The sequence below is a fragment of the Falco peregrinus genome, chromosome 1 (genome assembly GCF_023634155.1).
Source record: "Falco peregrinus isolate bFalPer1 chromosome 1, bFalPer1.pri, whole genome shotgun sequence".
Taxonomy (NCBI): Eukaryota; Metazoa; Chordata; class Aves; order Falconiformes; family Falconidae; genus Falco; species Falco peregrinus.
The window spans coordinates 112,529,903-112,546,023 of record NC_073721.1 but is presented as its reverse complement, the minus strand read 5'-3'; the positions used below and the strand labels follow the sequence as shown (position 1 = coordinate 112,546,023).

The 16,121-nt window shown below is 45.4% G+C and overlaps 1 protein-coding gene across 1 annotated transcript in view; it reads right to left on the bottom strand.

Annotated features, from left to right (window-relative positions):
* Nucleotides 1-16,121, bottom strand: part of RFX7 (regulatory factor X7) — a 48,322-nt gene extending 32,201 nt beyond the window's left edge. The window contains exon 1 of the mRNA XM_055808747.1: nucleotides 15,683-16,121. Coding sequence (XP_055664722.1) covers nucleotides 15,683-15,828 — 146 coding nt within the window. The 5' untranslated portion in view covers nucleotides 15,829-16,121. The remainder of the gene's footprint in view (nucleotides 1-15,682) is intronic.

Here is a 16,121-nt window from a genome sequence, read left to right as displayed (position 1 = left end):
TAGCTCCCAAGAAAAGCAAGTCAGACTCAGACCCCTACTAAATACCGACAGCGATAGTTCTGGCAAAGTCATCTTTCTGAAAGCCATGTTAAAATACAGAGGGTCATTACTAAACTGACCACACAGCCTTTTGGGAAGATTTGATATCTCTTCCACAACTCTGATGAAATCAGATGACATTCCAGGGGGGGGAAAAACCCCAACACGTTATTTACTCTGCAAGCTGTGACAAACCACTCAATAAAGGGATTACCAACCCTATTACAGTAAGTGGTACTATCAGAAAGGTACTATTATCACACCCTTACCACAACAAGCACTGTGTCCCAGCGGTGCCTGCAGGATTCAGGCCTTAATTCTTAATCTCACTGAATTAATGCTTCTCTTTCTTAGACTAACAGCTCTAAATATATCTGTATATAACCTTCCATTCAGCAGCACAAAGCAATGTTAAACTGGAGCCAAGGATCATCTAAGGAGAAAATTATGAAACAGCCACCTATGTGTGCTACTAGTCAATTAACATCTTAACATGCGCCATGTTACATTGTCTGGCTTGGCTCACGTTGATATAGTAGTAAAATGGCATTTCAATTAAATATTTAGAAAGCAGAGCTGCAAAAGGTTGGAACATGCTGGAATTAGCAGAATGACTATTATGTATACTGCTCAGCTAACGGAGTAAGAGCTTGTGCTAGCACAGGGTACTGAGAGAGGGAAGCCCACCCATGCTGGGCAGCTCTGCAAGCCAAGCCTGGCACCACCGAGCACAGGGCTCGCCTCCCACCCGCACCTCTCACCACTGCCATGCAGGAGCCAAAAATCAGGTGGCTTCTGATGCCACCTAGGGGCTCTCTCCCTGCCTGCACCTCCCCCCCGGGGATACTCCGGCATCACGCCTTCGAACCTTGCACAAACACAAGCAAAAAGCAGCAAAACATTTAACGCAAACCAAATCTTCCAGTCTTCAAACGCAGATACATCCTTAACTGCAGACAAAGGCTACTGGGATTGTAATCGCATCTTGGAAGCACATAAAGTATTGTTATTTCCCTGAAATAATCCCTAAAAATAGCCACAGAGTTGTGTCCACTGGAAGTCTAGAAAGTGTCCAACTCTCCGCCCTCAAAAAGTAAACAAAGCAAGTATTCACCAATTTGCAAATACTGGCTTTTTCAGCTTGCAGGCAGACTCCTCCTCAACCTAACCCAAATCACTCTTCTCGGCAAAACAAGGCAGCAACAAGTACAGCAAGATGATAAAACAGCGCAAGAAGGCCAAGCGGCATCCATTTCACCTTCCCATCGCTATTCCCACCTTCTAACCTCATCTAACTCCTTCCACTCGTCAAAGAGAATAAGCCAGCCTGGTTTTCCACCAGACACAAGGAGCAACGCTGCATCACAGTGCTGAAAAAAAGTAGCAGTTTAGCATGCTTAAAATTAACATTTTAAGTTAGCGCAGGTGAAAACTGGTCAAACGCATGACTTCAATACTTGTTACTGTAAGTGAAATATTTCATATAGGATAAAAATTTAATCCCTTCACCATTTCTGACACTATTTAATGCTCATAAAATCTATACAAACAGCTGAACAAAGAAGGAAGATAAGGCTGCTAATGAAATGCCCAAGTCTCAAATGTAGCCCATTGTAACGAACTGCCAAGAAATAACTAGCCGGCAGACATCAGAATACCTACATCTGAAATTCAGGTCTATAAACACCTCTATTAACTCTCTGAAGAAATCTAGCTGTAATCAGCACTGAAGACTTGTTCCACAATTCTTAAAATAATTGTGAAGAACTTGCAACAACCGCACAACTGCCAGGTGTTCTATTCCAGCAATAAGACAGTCATTTGAGTTGCTGGGTTGTTGGGTTTTTTTACATTTACTTAATTTTACCACAAGTTACTCTAATGAACTCTTAGAAGAGACAAAGAAAATGCTTTTACATGGCTCTCACCCTGGTTCTTTCAACACCGATCTGAATGAAAATCAGTGTGTATTGTTATGTTCAGGCAGGGCTCTCTATTTCAAGGATGCGATGCCCTCTGCACATTACGGAGGAAGATAATACGACTTCAGAGGAGCTGCATCCTATATATACTAACAATCTACATGGGGCACTGCAGGGCGTTGTTCTAAGATAAGTCTGCAAGGATCAACTGCCTAGAAAAACTACATACAAAAAACGCAGAGTGATCTCAATAAAGCCACATAAAAAAAAAGACTGCTCAAGTAGGAACTTAATCTAAAGTATGTCCCACTATGACAAGCCAGTATTCAGACACCCCGTGCAGCCGTCCCCTCTCAAAAATCTGCAGGGTCAACAGCTGCAGGTGTCCCACTGTCAGCCTGGAAAGGAGCCCCAGCCTTCCCACCACGCTACTATCCCAATGCTACCTGGGGCCTGACGCTCGCTAGGAAGCAGAGGAGCATTTTGAGGGCTGCACAGACACCGCACTGGGGAGGTTCAGCTTAACCCACACAGGCATGTCCCTCCTCCATGCCAGAGACATCCACCTCTCCCCTCAGCATCGCACAGCGCACCCCTAGGCATCAGCCTGTCTTTCTGCAAACAAATACAGCTTTTATCCAGCCCCCTCCTCCCTGTGCTGCTTAGAATATCCTACCACTTCCACTTCTGCCCTGATCTCTGGAGGTCTGCACTCTTCATCCTCCTCGCTCCCCTTCCTCCCATAGCTCTCCACACACTGCTCCCCAGCATTTATTTTTTCCACTTGAGGAACCCGTACCCGAGTGCTGACCTTGGTAACTCTGAGGGAATTCAATCCTTGCAACCTCTTCGGTTTCCCTGTGCTGAGTAATGCCCTGAGTATCTCCAAGCACCTGCCTACTAAAAGGGTAATTTCTTTTGTGCTGGATTGGCACGGCTTCACTGCCACAGGAAAGGCAACTTCTCTCCCTGACCTGTGCCACACTGCTCACTGGAACATCCCATAACCTCACTCCCATCCCTGACTTTTTTATACAGGTGAAAATTTAACAGCTGAACATATATGCAGGATGAACACGTCACTGCTGCCTGACAGCGGCAGTCATATAACCTCCTAGCTCAAAAAAATTCCTCCCTCTCGTTCAGCTGCCACCGGTTTTTTCAGGCCTCCATCCTTCAGCTTTGCACCTGCACCCTGGGGCATTTCTCACCCACCTCTGCTTACCAGCTTCGACCCGCTCCCGGCACAGAAACTGTCGTCCCTGCAAATAAAAAGCTGCAAGTTGCTCCAAGTCTCTTGCCTACCTTAAAGGTCAGTTCACTGAATACTAAAACAGTTTAACCTATCAGTTTTCCACCCTCCACTTCTGGGCTAAGAAAAAAATACTCCTAGTAGCATCTTTTAAAAATTGCTTTAATCCCTAAACTAGGATCTTCAGAAAAGTTACAAACATGCACTATTCCAATTCTCAAGGATTTAGACTGGGAAGTTTGAGTTCCCCTACCCTACAGCCCAAGTGAACTTTAGTTTACTTGCAGACTCAAGAGCCTGTCTAAACCTGTAAGCTTGCTTAAAATTAAAGCTGCACAAAATTTAATTAAGTTGTGTAAGTTCATACCTGCATGCACTTACTTCAGTTTGCACCTACAAAGCCGGGTTTGAACGCAACTGCACTTACTCCTAGGTGGTAGCTTAACTGTGTCAAACAAGCATCTTACACGAGCCTGCACTGCAGGACTGGTTGCTCCAACCCAAGACTACGTTTACCAGCTCTTGGGCTGCAGCATCCATCAGGCCTGTACAGCTCCAGAGCAGCCAGAATAGACAACTCCACTGCCAGCACCGCATGAACTACAAGTGTAAGGCAGGTGAGCACCATTCACTCCGTCACCTTCACTCCACTCACTGCCTCCTTCACTACTAGGCTGCCTCCGCAGCCATGGTGAATGAACAAGTAAATTATCAGATTACTTCTTTCCTCTAAAACCTCATTTATGAATGGAAATGATGAACAGCAGGCATCTGACCAGTACTTAATACCCCACAACTTTAAGGTTCTGTACTCTTGTCTCCTTGGAACAATGCAGCCAGTTTGAAGCAGGCAAGACGACTGTGCTACCCACCCCTGGCTCTGCCACCCCATCCTACTTCTGTAGGCAACTGCTGGGAATGTGACCCAAAAACCGGAGAACTTAGCCATTTTCTTCTCAAGCAACATACCTGCTTTGCAGGCATGGCATTGTTCATAAGCATTTTGATGTCTATGTTAAAAGTTTTCATATTGTCATGTTTCCTTTCAAAAACATGGCAGAAGGCATGCGACCTGTCCTAGTACAAAGTCGTGAAGCCACAGCCATGCAGGTCACTGAGTTCAGCACCCTATTAAGACAGTTTGCAGAACACCTGCACGGATTCATTAGTCACAGTCTGTCCGTTTTAAACATCCCGGGAATGGTAAAGTTACACCACAACTTACTCAGTAAAATAGAAACAGACAAAGCTGTCATTGATGAAATCTAGAACAGACTTCAGAAAAGCTGCATTAAACTTCTGCCTTTCCAAAACTCACAGCACCGAAGAATTCTATTTGAGACAGATGTAGACAGAAAGCTACTACAGCAATACTCACTGAGATAACTGCACTGTTGAAATTCACCTGTAGGCTGCAGCACGTAACTGGCTAACATCTTACAGCATCTAACAATTGAACTATGCTTGTATAAAATCTTCACACTAATGTTACCCACAGTTACTTGTCTGATGCGTCCTTCCAGAAGGAGACATTGTCTAAGAGCACTACAGAATTGATCGGTCTGGATTTTCATCCCTGTGAACCACATCATAAGTAAACATGCCCATGGGAGAGCAGATGTTTGCGTTAAGAGAATGAAAACTCTTTTCCTGATTAATTAGTTTGATTTCGATTTTCAAGGTGAGCTATACACTGCATTGCCACTCCCTTACTCAGCAGCTCAACTAATCAAGCCAAAACTGCAGCTCATCTGAGTTTGATGAATTTAGGAAGGACCATCTCTCCCTGAGGAACACAATGCACTCGAGCTATCTCCTGATCCTACACTGGGCCTGATTTGCCACAAAGCTACTGGGATTTAATACAGGTTACCACTGAATACTCAAAACTTCTCTGAAGTGACTAAGAACAACAGTTAGGTTCTGCACTGCCAACATCTATTATAAATATTTTCACCGTGAACATCTGGGGCTATGGGTTGACATCCCAATACATACATATGTGTCTAAGCATTCACAGAGAGAGGGCTTCCACGCACTGAACCACTGTACACACAATCTACATTTTGTTTTTCCATTAAGCTACAAGTTTCACCAACTTGAATTTACAAACCACGATGGTACATGAATGTCACACATTCTTAATCCCTCCATGAGAAGTAAGCTTCTAGCAAGGAAAAGATGCAGTCCATGGGGATATGTGCAATGAAAGCTAAATGGGGACTGCTTAAACTTAGTGGTACTAAACAAAAACCAAAAAAACCCCAAAGAAAATTATCTTGGTTTTCATTTTTATTCTCAGCCTGAGAAATCAAGACTATTACCCTTTTTATTAGCCATTAATAATCACGAAAATTGACTACTCATAGTGTAAGTTCAGGCATATTATCTACAGGGTAATCGGACACCTAGCTTCTACTCTGAAGTAATCAATAAGAGATAGTTGTCTGAGTATCTTCACAGATCAGGGACTTAATTAGATTTGGTAACCTATCTTCAGGGTCAACATTTTAGCTTTTTTTGCTTGATAAAATGATAACTTGTAAAATTAATTTTTTACTAAGTTTCAGTATAAACTGCATTTAGACAAACTTTTGTCTGATGCAATTAAACACACACAAACCAGCTGTAAAAAAGAAGACAAAAAGTGCTTTTTCTTATGTCTTCAGCACATTTGTTGAGATTTTTTTTATTTGACTCAGTAAGCTATCTCTAGTTGTTAAATACAACTGATGGTTTCTGTTCAAAATATCCCTTTCCATATTTTTCTAACTAGATCTGTCAACCCCACTTCATTCACTTGTTGAATAGCAGAAGCAAATACACTTCTCTCTCAGCTGCCAATTAATTTCTCAACTTCTTATGAGTTAATCATTGAACCATACCACTGGAATCAAGCATAATGAAGGTAATTCTGCAGAGCAGGCTCACGGAGCCAAAAGCTGGCTGCGCTCTTCAGCAAACTGTGGTTCCAGGTGTGCAGTTTTGTGATTACTGCCAGTGAGTAATTTGACTGTCTTTTAAATACCAACCAATTCATGTAGTTTACATGACCACTAATAGCAACTGTAGGCTCTAACACAGCTCATCATTTATAATGCTAACAGGCTTAATAAAAAATAATAATAATAAAATCAAACCATGAAGAAAATAGGCAAACTTTTTATGTACCCTTAATGAAAGAAACACCATACTTTGTCCGAGCTCGGATAAAAGGTTCCTGTGGCAGTCTCTGACTCCTGCAAGATTATTTCAAAACTATTTTCAGCCCTTGCTTCAGACAGTCCCATCAGAGCAGAGCTGCAGCTTTCACACAAGGGCTGAGCACCAGCCAGCCTCGCAGGTGCCTCACCCACAGCTACCAACTTCCATAGAACCTGCGCAAGGATCACAGAGCAATGGTTTTCCCTTCATTGAGAAACACAGCAAGAAGCACAAAGCATCAGAAACCGAACACAGCACGGGGGATGGCAGCTGGAGGCAGACAATGCTGGGTAAGAAACACCAAGCACTGCTCCCTTTGGCCGGCTACCCGTCCTGCAAGGGACCAGGGACCCTCCCTCAAGGGCGCAGCAGGGACACCAAGGGGCATCTGCCACCTGCATGCCCTTCCAGACACCACTGCCTGCACACACCAGCACGCACAGCAAACCAGGCCTGCCAGAGGGTGTCCAGCCCCAAAGCAGAAGCCTCAAGTCCCAGTTTCAGATTGCCTCTGGACACAGCATCACCCGGCATCCACAATCACCTTTGCCCAGCTCCTCACCTGGCTTAATAAGCACCCGAGCCTCTCGAGTACTTTTCTCCACTGAATTAGCAACAAAACTAGCATGTGGTTCCGGAGGAAGGAGTTGTCACTATTTTCCAAAGCAGATTTTTAAAAAAGACTTAAAATTCAATCCACAAAAAATATTAAGAAGATGTTAAAGCTTTTCAACGCACAGGCCTTCAAACAGTTATCATTTGTGGTACCAAGTAACTGTCAATTTTAAGTCTGTATTTTAATATGGGAACGGTTCTGATGAGGAGAGGAGAAAGCACACAGGAGTATTTTCACTGAAGTCACAAAGACTACTCCAAGTATCTTCAGGTGATTTCTGAACACGGGCAAGAAGGTGAAGAAAACTCAAGAGAAACAAACTTCCCATCCTACTATCCAGCACACCTTGCTCACAAGCTAATTCTTGTTTGTCCGAGGGATGTTTGAGGCAGACGCTGCCAGGCAACTCTGTACTAAGAAAAAGTTCCAACAGTCTGTTTGTATTGCTGACAGCTTTAAAAACAATCTAATTCACTGCTTTATAGGCAACCCAAGTAATGAACTGTAATTCCTGCTGTCCAGTGCAATCCAAATTTTTCACTGGCAGGAGTCCCAACTACCTCATAATAGCACTTCGGAATCTTTGACTAAGAAATCTTTGACTAAGATTGCCTCCATGCCTCTGAGACCATCCATCAAAAAGGACAGCCATAAATCACAGACCCTGACATATAACCACAAATTTCCTCTCAGGGGGAGACACGAATATGCCTCGTTTAAGTAAACAAGTTCTTCCCAGGAACAAGATTTTCTTCCCAAACTTGAAGTACCTGACTATCGGATCTGTAAGTGAGACCATCCCCAGCCAGCTCCAGGGAAAAGCTACGCAGGACCCGTCGCTCCAGAGGAGCACAGGTACACCCCAAAACCCCAGACCCACGGACACATCCCCTACCTGTGCCACCGCCACGCACTGCACCCTGCCACATGTTGACACCTCACGGTGAGTAAAAGGTACCAGCTTACGCAGACGGAGCAATAAAGGCCAGACCACTCACTGGGTGCTGTGGGTCCAAAAGGAGAACCTGGTGGGTCTGCCACCCATGGGAGGCCCCTCCGCCACAACTCCCAGGGTGCATGTCCCACCCACAGAGACCATCCCCATCCCCGGTCCCGCCTGCAGCAACACCCGGCCTCCCCACCCTTCAACTGGTACGATGTCACTGCAGCAACCACAAGCAATTAAAAACAAGCAACAGGGAAAATATTCGGCAAGTTTTGAATGTTTTTTTCCCACTGTCTTAATGATTAAACATTCAACAACAGAAAACACTTGGCAGCTTACTGAAAGACTGTTGATGGCACAGCAGCCGATAACGAACATCCTACTTGATGAGAGATAATCCTTTCTCCATTAAATCAAGAAAGCATTAAAATTCAGATACTGGCTAACTCCATTTAGAACAAACCAAACGAATCACAACCCTCAGAATTCCCAAAGATCTAAGGGAACACGACAAAACACCCCAAGGACTTTCAGAATTTTTAGATGTGTTTAGGGGACTCTTCTCACCAGCCTGGAATTACCCATTTGTGCTGGCTGGCCTTCTGCTTGGGCTCTTTCTGGGTGACAGAGCACTGCATTTTCATCTATTCAATTTACCTTTGGAATCACCTGCTGGTAACTTTTCAAACACGCAGTCCCATGTTCTACCTAGACTACTCCAGAAGCCAGCCAGAAAGCTACCGCCATCTCCTCATCTTCACAGTTTAAAAATAAGGAGCTCCTTGAGGCTTTGTAATGTTAGGTATTAGAAAGGCTTGAACCAAAAATCCAAATTTGGATCCTGATCTGAATTTTGCAGCTCTGGCCCTTGTCCAAATACTTCTGTTTGGCAAGCGGCAGAGTGGAGTAACAAGAGAAGGCAACATACATAAGTTATGGCATCTGTGTAAAAACATTAAGCTCAACCCCTGCTCTCAAAACTACACACACACGGACACACAAAAAGACTAACAAAACCACCCCAAGCCCCAATTAACTAAGAGATTAATCAGTGCTTCAGTGTAAATCTGATCACCCAAACCAGAGCAGTACTGTCATCTCGCCCAGTTACAGTATTTTTTTCTGGTTCATTTATACGGCATCCAGAAAATTTTAGGGAGAGTTCTAAGTGTTCTTTTCAGAAAAAGATTTGGATTCCTACTCGCCAGTGGCAGACAGACACATGCCAACCAAACAGAACCGCCCCAAATGGGGAGCAATCCAGCTACGGAGGCCTGGGATGACCATCCTGCAACTGTGTGCTTATTGAGAACTCATTAGAAAGGCTGCTCTGAATCACAATGTCACACCAACCCACTTGCTTCGATGAAGGGAACTCCTGCAGCAGCAAGTAAAACATTTCTGGAACAAGCAATCACGTGTGTTTGGTGCTGTGAAGTCAACGATTTAATGCACTCCTATGTATTTTAAATGAACAGCAGTAAAACTTAGCCAAACCTTTTATGACTTGAATACTGGGTCTTTTCCCCATATACTCTATTAGATCCTATTGTTTCAAGAAACAAAGACAAACAAAACCCACAAGCAAGAGTAAAAAAATCCACTCTTCTAAAAGCAGATTTACAAAGATATTTTTTTTTCTGCAAAGCTATTCCATCCAACTCGGAGCCAGCATATTCAATAAAACCTCAACTCCATTCTCAAAAGGTTACATAAAGGTCAGCATTCATTTTATTCAGGTTTATTTTCTAACCTTGTAAAAATGCCTGCAGATCAAATTGGCTTCCACACCTGCTGACCTAGAAACTCCACCACCGTGGTGGCTGTGCCCCGTTTTGGAAAGTTGCTTCTCCTCCCACGCCGATCTGGCATGGACTGCTGCGTGCCACTGACCTGCCCGCTCCCCGCTCCTGGCAGTCAGCGGCATGGAGGAAGGCTTTCCCCAACAGCAAGGGGATGCATTTCAGGACAGAACTGTAAATGCTTTTTTTAAGCCACTTTGGTGAGAAGGAATTTTTCCAGGGTGGCTTCCCCCAAAAAGGAGGATTTTCCTCCATACAGGAATGCGTAGTAATACATAAAGGGCGTACCTGGACTTTGTTCAAGGGAATGGAAGATGTCCAAAACAACCCACGGAGGGATGGAGCGGCCACCCTCCAAGAAAATAAGCTGACCTGAAGAAGTGACAAATGGTAGGATTTGTTCTGCCCAATTCAAGAGATCTGCTCCGCAGATGCCTACACCCTGGCACATGGTTTAAAATTTGTTTACAGTCAAAGGGAAATAGGCATATAAAGTGATCAGATGGATTGTTTTATAAAGACGCCTTCCCTAGGAGACGGCCCTCACATCAGAAGCATATTTTTCTCCACCACCACTACAAGGGAGCTACCTTGGCCAACTCATATAGGATAACATATGTCAAATGAAACAAACCCTACTTTCTATTCCTATCCATTCGGGGTAACAGAGTGTTAAGGAGAATGACACGCTGCTAAATGCTTTGCCCAAGGAAGGCTGACGCTTCCCAAAATAACAAAGAACTACCTTAAAGTATGGTCCACAGCTCAATTTTATCTTATGTATTTGACTGCTTATACACCACATCAGGAAATACATCCAGGGCAGGCCAGTCTCACCACCACCTGTAAACAATGGAACCATAAAGCCAGGGAAAACTGCCTTAGTGACAAGAAATTTTTTGCAGTTTTACACAGCACCTCTTACCTGAGGGGCTCAACGTATTTTTTCAAAAGTAGTAAACACACTGCCGATGTTAAGCAGATTTAGTGAAATGAGTGCAGCCTGTACACCTGTCAATGACAATTATTAGCTCTTCCTCACAATAGTTAGCAACCTTTTATTGAAGAACTCTTAAGTTTTGTTTCCCACCTCCAACAGTGAATTAACTAGGATGAAGGAGGGAACGCTGGCTGGTGCGTTTTGGGCTGGAGGCACAGAATAACCACAAAGGGTCTGTAATCAGTTATAGGAAATTTTAAATTCCCCACTCAATTTCGACAGACTCTAACAAAATACCGAGGTTTTGGTTTGTTTTTTTCCCCTCTTACTCCCTGACTCACTCCCTCCAGAACTATAGAAAACTGAAAAAGAGTAAATGCAGATGTCTACAGATTAATCCAACCCAAATCAAGAAATCCATAATTTTTAAAAAAACTACATAAACTGATTTCAACTGCAGAAGAAAACAACCAAAAAGGTGTTTGCACCTACATTTGCAAAGAGCCTGAAACACATACACATTGAGCTTCCCTCTTCATTGTCAGGTATTTTATTAAAAATACCAAGACTGTCAATGGTTTCTTTCTGCTGACCTAACCATACAAATAAGTAGCAATTCCTATTATGAAAAACCTCAATGGCATTTCCCAAATTGCAGAACATTTGCTCTGCCAACAGCTAAGTGACAATCTACACTTGCTGACAATGCCTAATGAGGAGTGATGGATGCAACTGCAGGAGGGAGCAGGAATGATGCAAGTCGTAAGAAAGAATGGAGCCTTCCAAAGATTAGAAAATACTACTGTTCCAATCAGCTAGTCTGGTTTTACAGCACGATACTGAGAGCCCAAAACTAACAAGGGCACGATTCACCTCCTACTCCCCCTTCAACATGAGACAAACTGGGCCTTAGGACATATAATTTTGGCACTGCCCAGCCTAGCTCATGTGGTTTTCCAATACAACTTCTAGCTAGAAGAGCAATTTGAGGACAAAAATTATGATCTGAAACCCACACCCACGTCCAACCCAAACGGCTGCAAAAGCAATGCTTTGTGTTTGCCACTCCACGCCGCCTGGTCCTCGGCTCAGTTTACACACGAGATATTGGGGAGGGGGAGGAGAGAAATTAATCCCTCAGGCAGAATTATGATAATCAAATCCTAACAGATGCCTTTAGGACAAAAAGAGCTGAGATGCAGGCAAGGTGAAAGAAGCTGGGGCCAATGCATGTATAGATGCAAGCACCAGATCACTATTTACAACAGTAAACAAGTACTCATTGAACAATCATCACCAGTTATTCGCAACAGTGAACAAGAAAACGAACCTACGGACTGGATTTTAGATTAATACAGTGAGCAAAGAGATTAAATTGCCTAAAACCATTGGTCTTTTTCTTTCACATCAGCAAAAGCAGATCCTCGACCAACACCATCCTCCCTCGGTCATCTCCGCACCTCGACCACCCTGCTTTTACGATGTACCTTGCTGGCTGTCTTCAGCTATAGGATATTCTTAGGCAACTTAATGTGATATTGAGTAGACTCTGCCTTCGCCACCATATGTTTGGGTACAGAAACATCATATACAAATAACACACATTTGGTAATACAGTACCCTCAGCCGAAGAAAATCATTGAAACCCCATTAGTCTATATGCTCAGACAGCTGACTAGGGAGGTTTTCCTGCCTCAGGCTCTAACGTCTGGACAAAAAGCTATTAATAAATATGAAAGCTTTAATAAATCTGAAGGGAAATAAACCCAGGCAGATTAAGGCCCAGTGTCCAGTGAAGACCAGGGCAATTTACAAAGCCGCCCAACCTGACACTAATCAACCAAGCTAGGCTCCCAAAGACGCGTTCTCCCCGTCTAGACTTGTAATCCGTCAATGGGAAAAGACATCTAATATTTCTGCCCATTTCATTGACGCAGTAAGAACACATCCAACTGCCTTAGCAACTCAATACGCAACACAGAACAGAAACAGACACCACTTTGCTGGATGTGTTCACGTGAAGCAGACAGGAAAAACAAAATACTGTCAAGACAGTGATGAACTTTCATTATTGTAACCAAACAGCAGTTAAATACCTGTATGTGATGCTGTGATGCAAATAAATACTTCCTGATTAGTTTTTAAGCACAGCTACGTAACTCTTATCTTCCCCTCTTCAGTCCAAAACCAATGGTCACTTTACATGCAAAAAAAACAACAAAAAAACCCCAAAAACCCCAGACCGGACTCCTAGCAAGCACACTTTCAAGTCTTCAGTACATACGTGGACCACGCCTGTAATTTTAACCAGCAGGACTTAACCTATTGTTTCATTTTAAGGGACTCCACATGTTCGCAATTACTTGAGATACTTTTGTCAAACTACATTTTAATTTAATAAACAGAATAAATTAAATATGAGTTGAGATAATGAATGCCTCATTGTCCCGCTCGAGGCCTACATCACACACTATATTTATATTTCTCTGTACAGCGCAAGGACAAGCACAGACTTGTTTGTGATCCCCAAGTCCAGCATTTCAGTAGCTGCTATAGTCTGCTATACTAGTATTTTTATTGACAGTATAATTTGAAGACCCAAACCCTTTCTTTAAAAAATAATAATTAAAAAAAAACCAGGAAAAACACCAAAAACCACAGCACCAAAACCCTAAGAAACAAAACCTACTGAAAACATCCCTCCACTACGCACAAACGTGCAGCAGAAAAGGGGGGAAACAATACAGGTGAGTCCTAGCCTAGATGTGCTAAACCCTTCAGGAAGCAAAGGGGGAACGGAACATGCCAACCTGCCGGCACGCAGAACTGGCACGGCGGGGGACAAGGGGAGGAAGAGGAGGGAAAGCAGAAAAGAGGAAGCTCTCTTCTGCACGTTACACCAAGTTCTGTTAACAACAGGGCACTGCCATTTTCACGAGTGACCTTCCACAACCTCTCCTGCTGTTTATCCAGCACCAGCACCCAGCACCTGCCAGACAGAACAGCAGATCTGAGACTGCAACTACACCAGACTTCACACCGTTTACTATGAGTGCAGCGTGCACGACTTCCCTGGCAATGCTCCTCATCCTTGCTGCCCAGAAACCACCACAGCATCTACATCAAGATGCAAAGTAAAATTAAACCCCAGCCCCAAATGAAGACTGCTGGATCACAGTGCAGAAACACAGAATTTCTAGTGGTCCCAGACACGTGATTTGAAGATATCAAAAAGTTTTCTTATAAAAAAGAACCTTATCTTCAAGTACTGCATTTCAACAGCGTAACCCGCAGGGAATGGGTACGGCCTGAAAAGGGCAGGGAAGTCCCAGCCCGGTGCAGGAAGCAGGTACCCAGGAGGAACACACGTGCGGAGGTGCGGAGCATCGGCGAAAGTACCAGGGGACAGGGCTGCAAGGTGCTGGCAAAACCTCTGCTGGTCACAGGCATGTGGCACCAGGTGAGCCACGCATACCAGGCAAAACGCTGTGCTCCTCTGTCCCAAATGTGGGCTCATGCTATCCAGCAGGTTTACCTGAATGAAATAAGCAGCCTTCATTTAAAAGGCTAACATAGGTACTCTTCTTCCTTGAAAAGAAAACCCATAATAAAAGCAGAGGTTTTACTTAGTAGCCATTTTGTCTTCAACTTGGACATGATACCTAATCTGAATGCAGTGTAAACATGCTTTCTGAGGCTCGTTTCCAAACAGCACGTTCATGGAAAGAGAAGAAAATCTAAAAAGGCTATCACTAAATACCATAATACATTAGCAGGGTGTGAAGATTTTGTCATCTAAACAGACAGGAAATCCTGCAGTTTGCATTCCCTCTCTAGGTCATGCTGCAGAGAAAACCAAAACAAAAGGTAGCAAGTGTGGATTAAGGACAATGAATTTACGGTTTAAATTTTTAAAAAAAAATCCAAAACACCACCCACAACAACCAAACAGTAAATGCAATTTCAGTATGCCATACAACAAAAGAATCTGAAGGTAACATTGTATTTACATTCTTTCTTTTCCAGCTGCATCAATTCAAACCATAAATTCTAACTATAGCATGAAGTAATATGCAAGCTGGATCAGTATGTTTCTATTAGGATGAGTACACATACATAAACATATATATATATGGTATATGCATATATATGTGGCGGGTATATATAGAGGAAAACACATATGAGCAACCTATATTTACAACTCCCAACTTTCGCAATACTTTTATCAACCCCCTCAGCCAAAAGCAGCTTTTAAAAACACACACAAAACGTAAATGCTGCAGGTGAGCACCTCTTGCTTGTATTTTCTTTGAAAAAAACAAAATATTTTATTTGCAGGGCAAGCTACACTCAATTTCTCTTTCCCTCAAAGGCACCCAAAATAAATACTCTGAAGTAAAACGCTGGTTCACTGAGAATTTTGTTGTAATTTTTAGGAAAAAACCCGAAGGACTGGATTCCTGTGCAGGAACTTGCCAACCACCATCCCAAGTTTCAGCCAAAATTGCATTTCAATGGCCAGACGGGAAACTCAGCGGAAGGGGGAGGCTGGCAAAACGCACCCGCGCTGCAAGGCGCTGCATTCCGCGCTGCACGCCCGTGCTGGGCGCCTCCAGCGCTGGAAGGCGCAGAGGGCACACCCGGGGGGCCGCGCCGGGCGCCGCAGACGCCCCCGGCAGGTGAGCCCGCGCCCCCGGCCCCCCGCCGCCCCACCCCGCCACACCGGGGGCTGCCGCCCACCGGGGAAACCCCCCGCGCCCGGCGCGGCCGCGGTCGCCCGGCGCACCTGCCCACGGACACGCGTGTTTTCCGCACGGCTGCCCCGGGGGTTGGGGGGGCGGCTCCGCGCTTCCCCGCACAAAGGGGCCGCGCCGCCCCGCGCTCCCGCCCGCCGCCCTCCGCGGAGCCGAGCGCTGGCCCGCGGCCAGCCCACCCGGGCGGCGGCGGGGCCCGGCCCTTACCAGATGGAGCTGCAGATCTTGTGCTGCAGCGCGCTGGCCTCGCCGCCCTGCAGCCCCGGCACCAGGGCCGGCAGGGCCCCGCCGGGCGCGGGGGTGCCGGCCAGCCGCCGCGGCGGCTGCCCCTCCGGCTGCTGCTCCTCGGCCATGGGGGCGCGGCGGCGCGGACGCGGAGCCGCACTAGGCCTCTGCCGCAGCCCTCGAGTGAGTCGCCTTCCCCTGTTGCCCGGGGGACATCACGGGCGGAAAGCCGAGCCGCGTCCCGCCGCTTACGCCGCAGGATGGCGAGCCCGGCCCGCGGCACGGCGCATGGCGGCACGGCCTCCGCCGCCGCCCCCGCGCAGGGTCGCTCCGCGCTCCCCCGCCTCGCAGCACCTGGCCCGGCCCGGCCCGCCCCGCGCCGCCGCTCCTCGCCCCGCGGCCGCCGTGCCCGCCCGGGCGC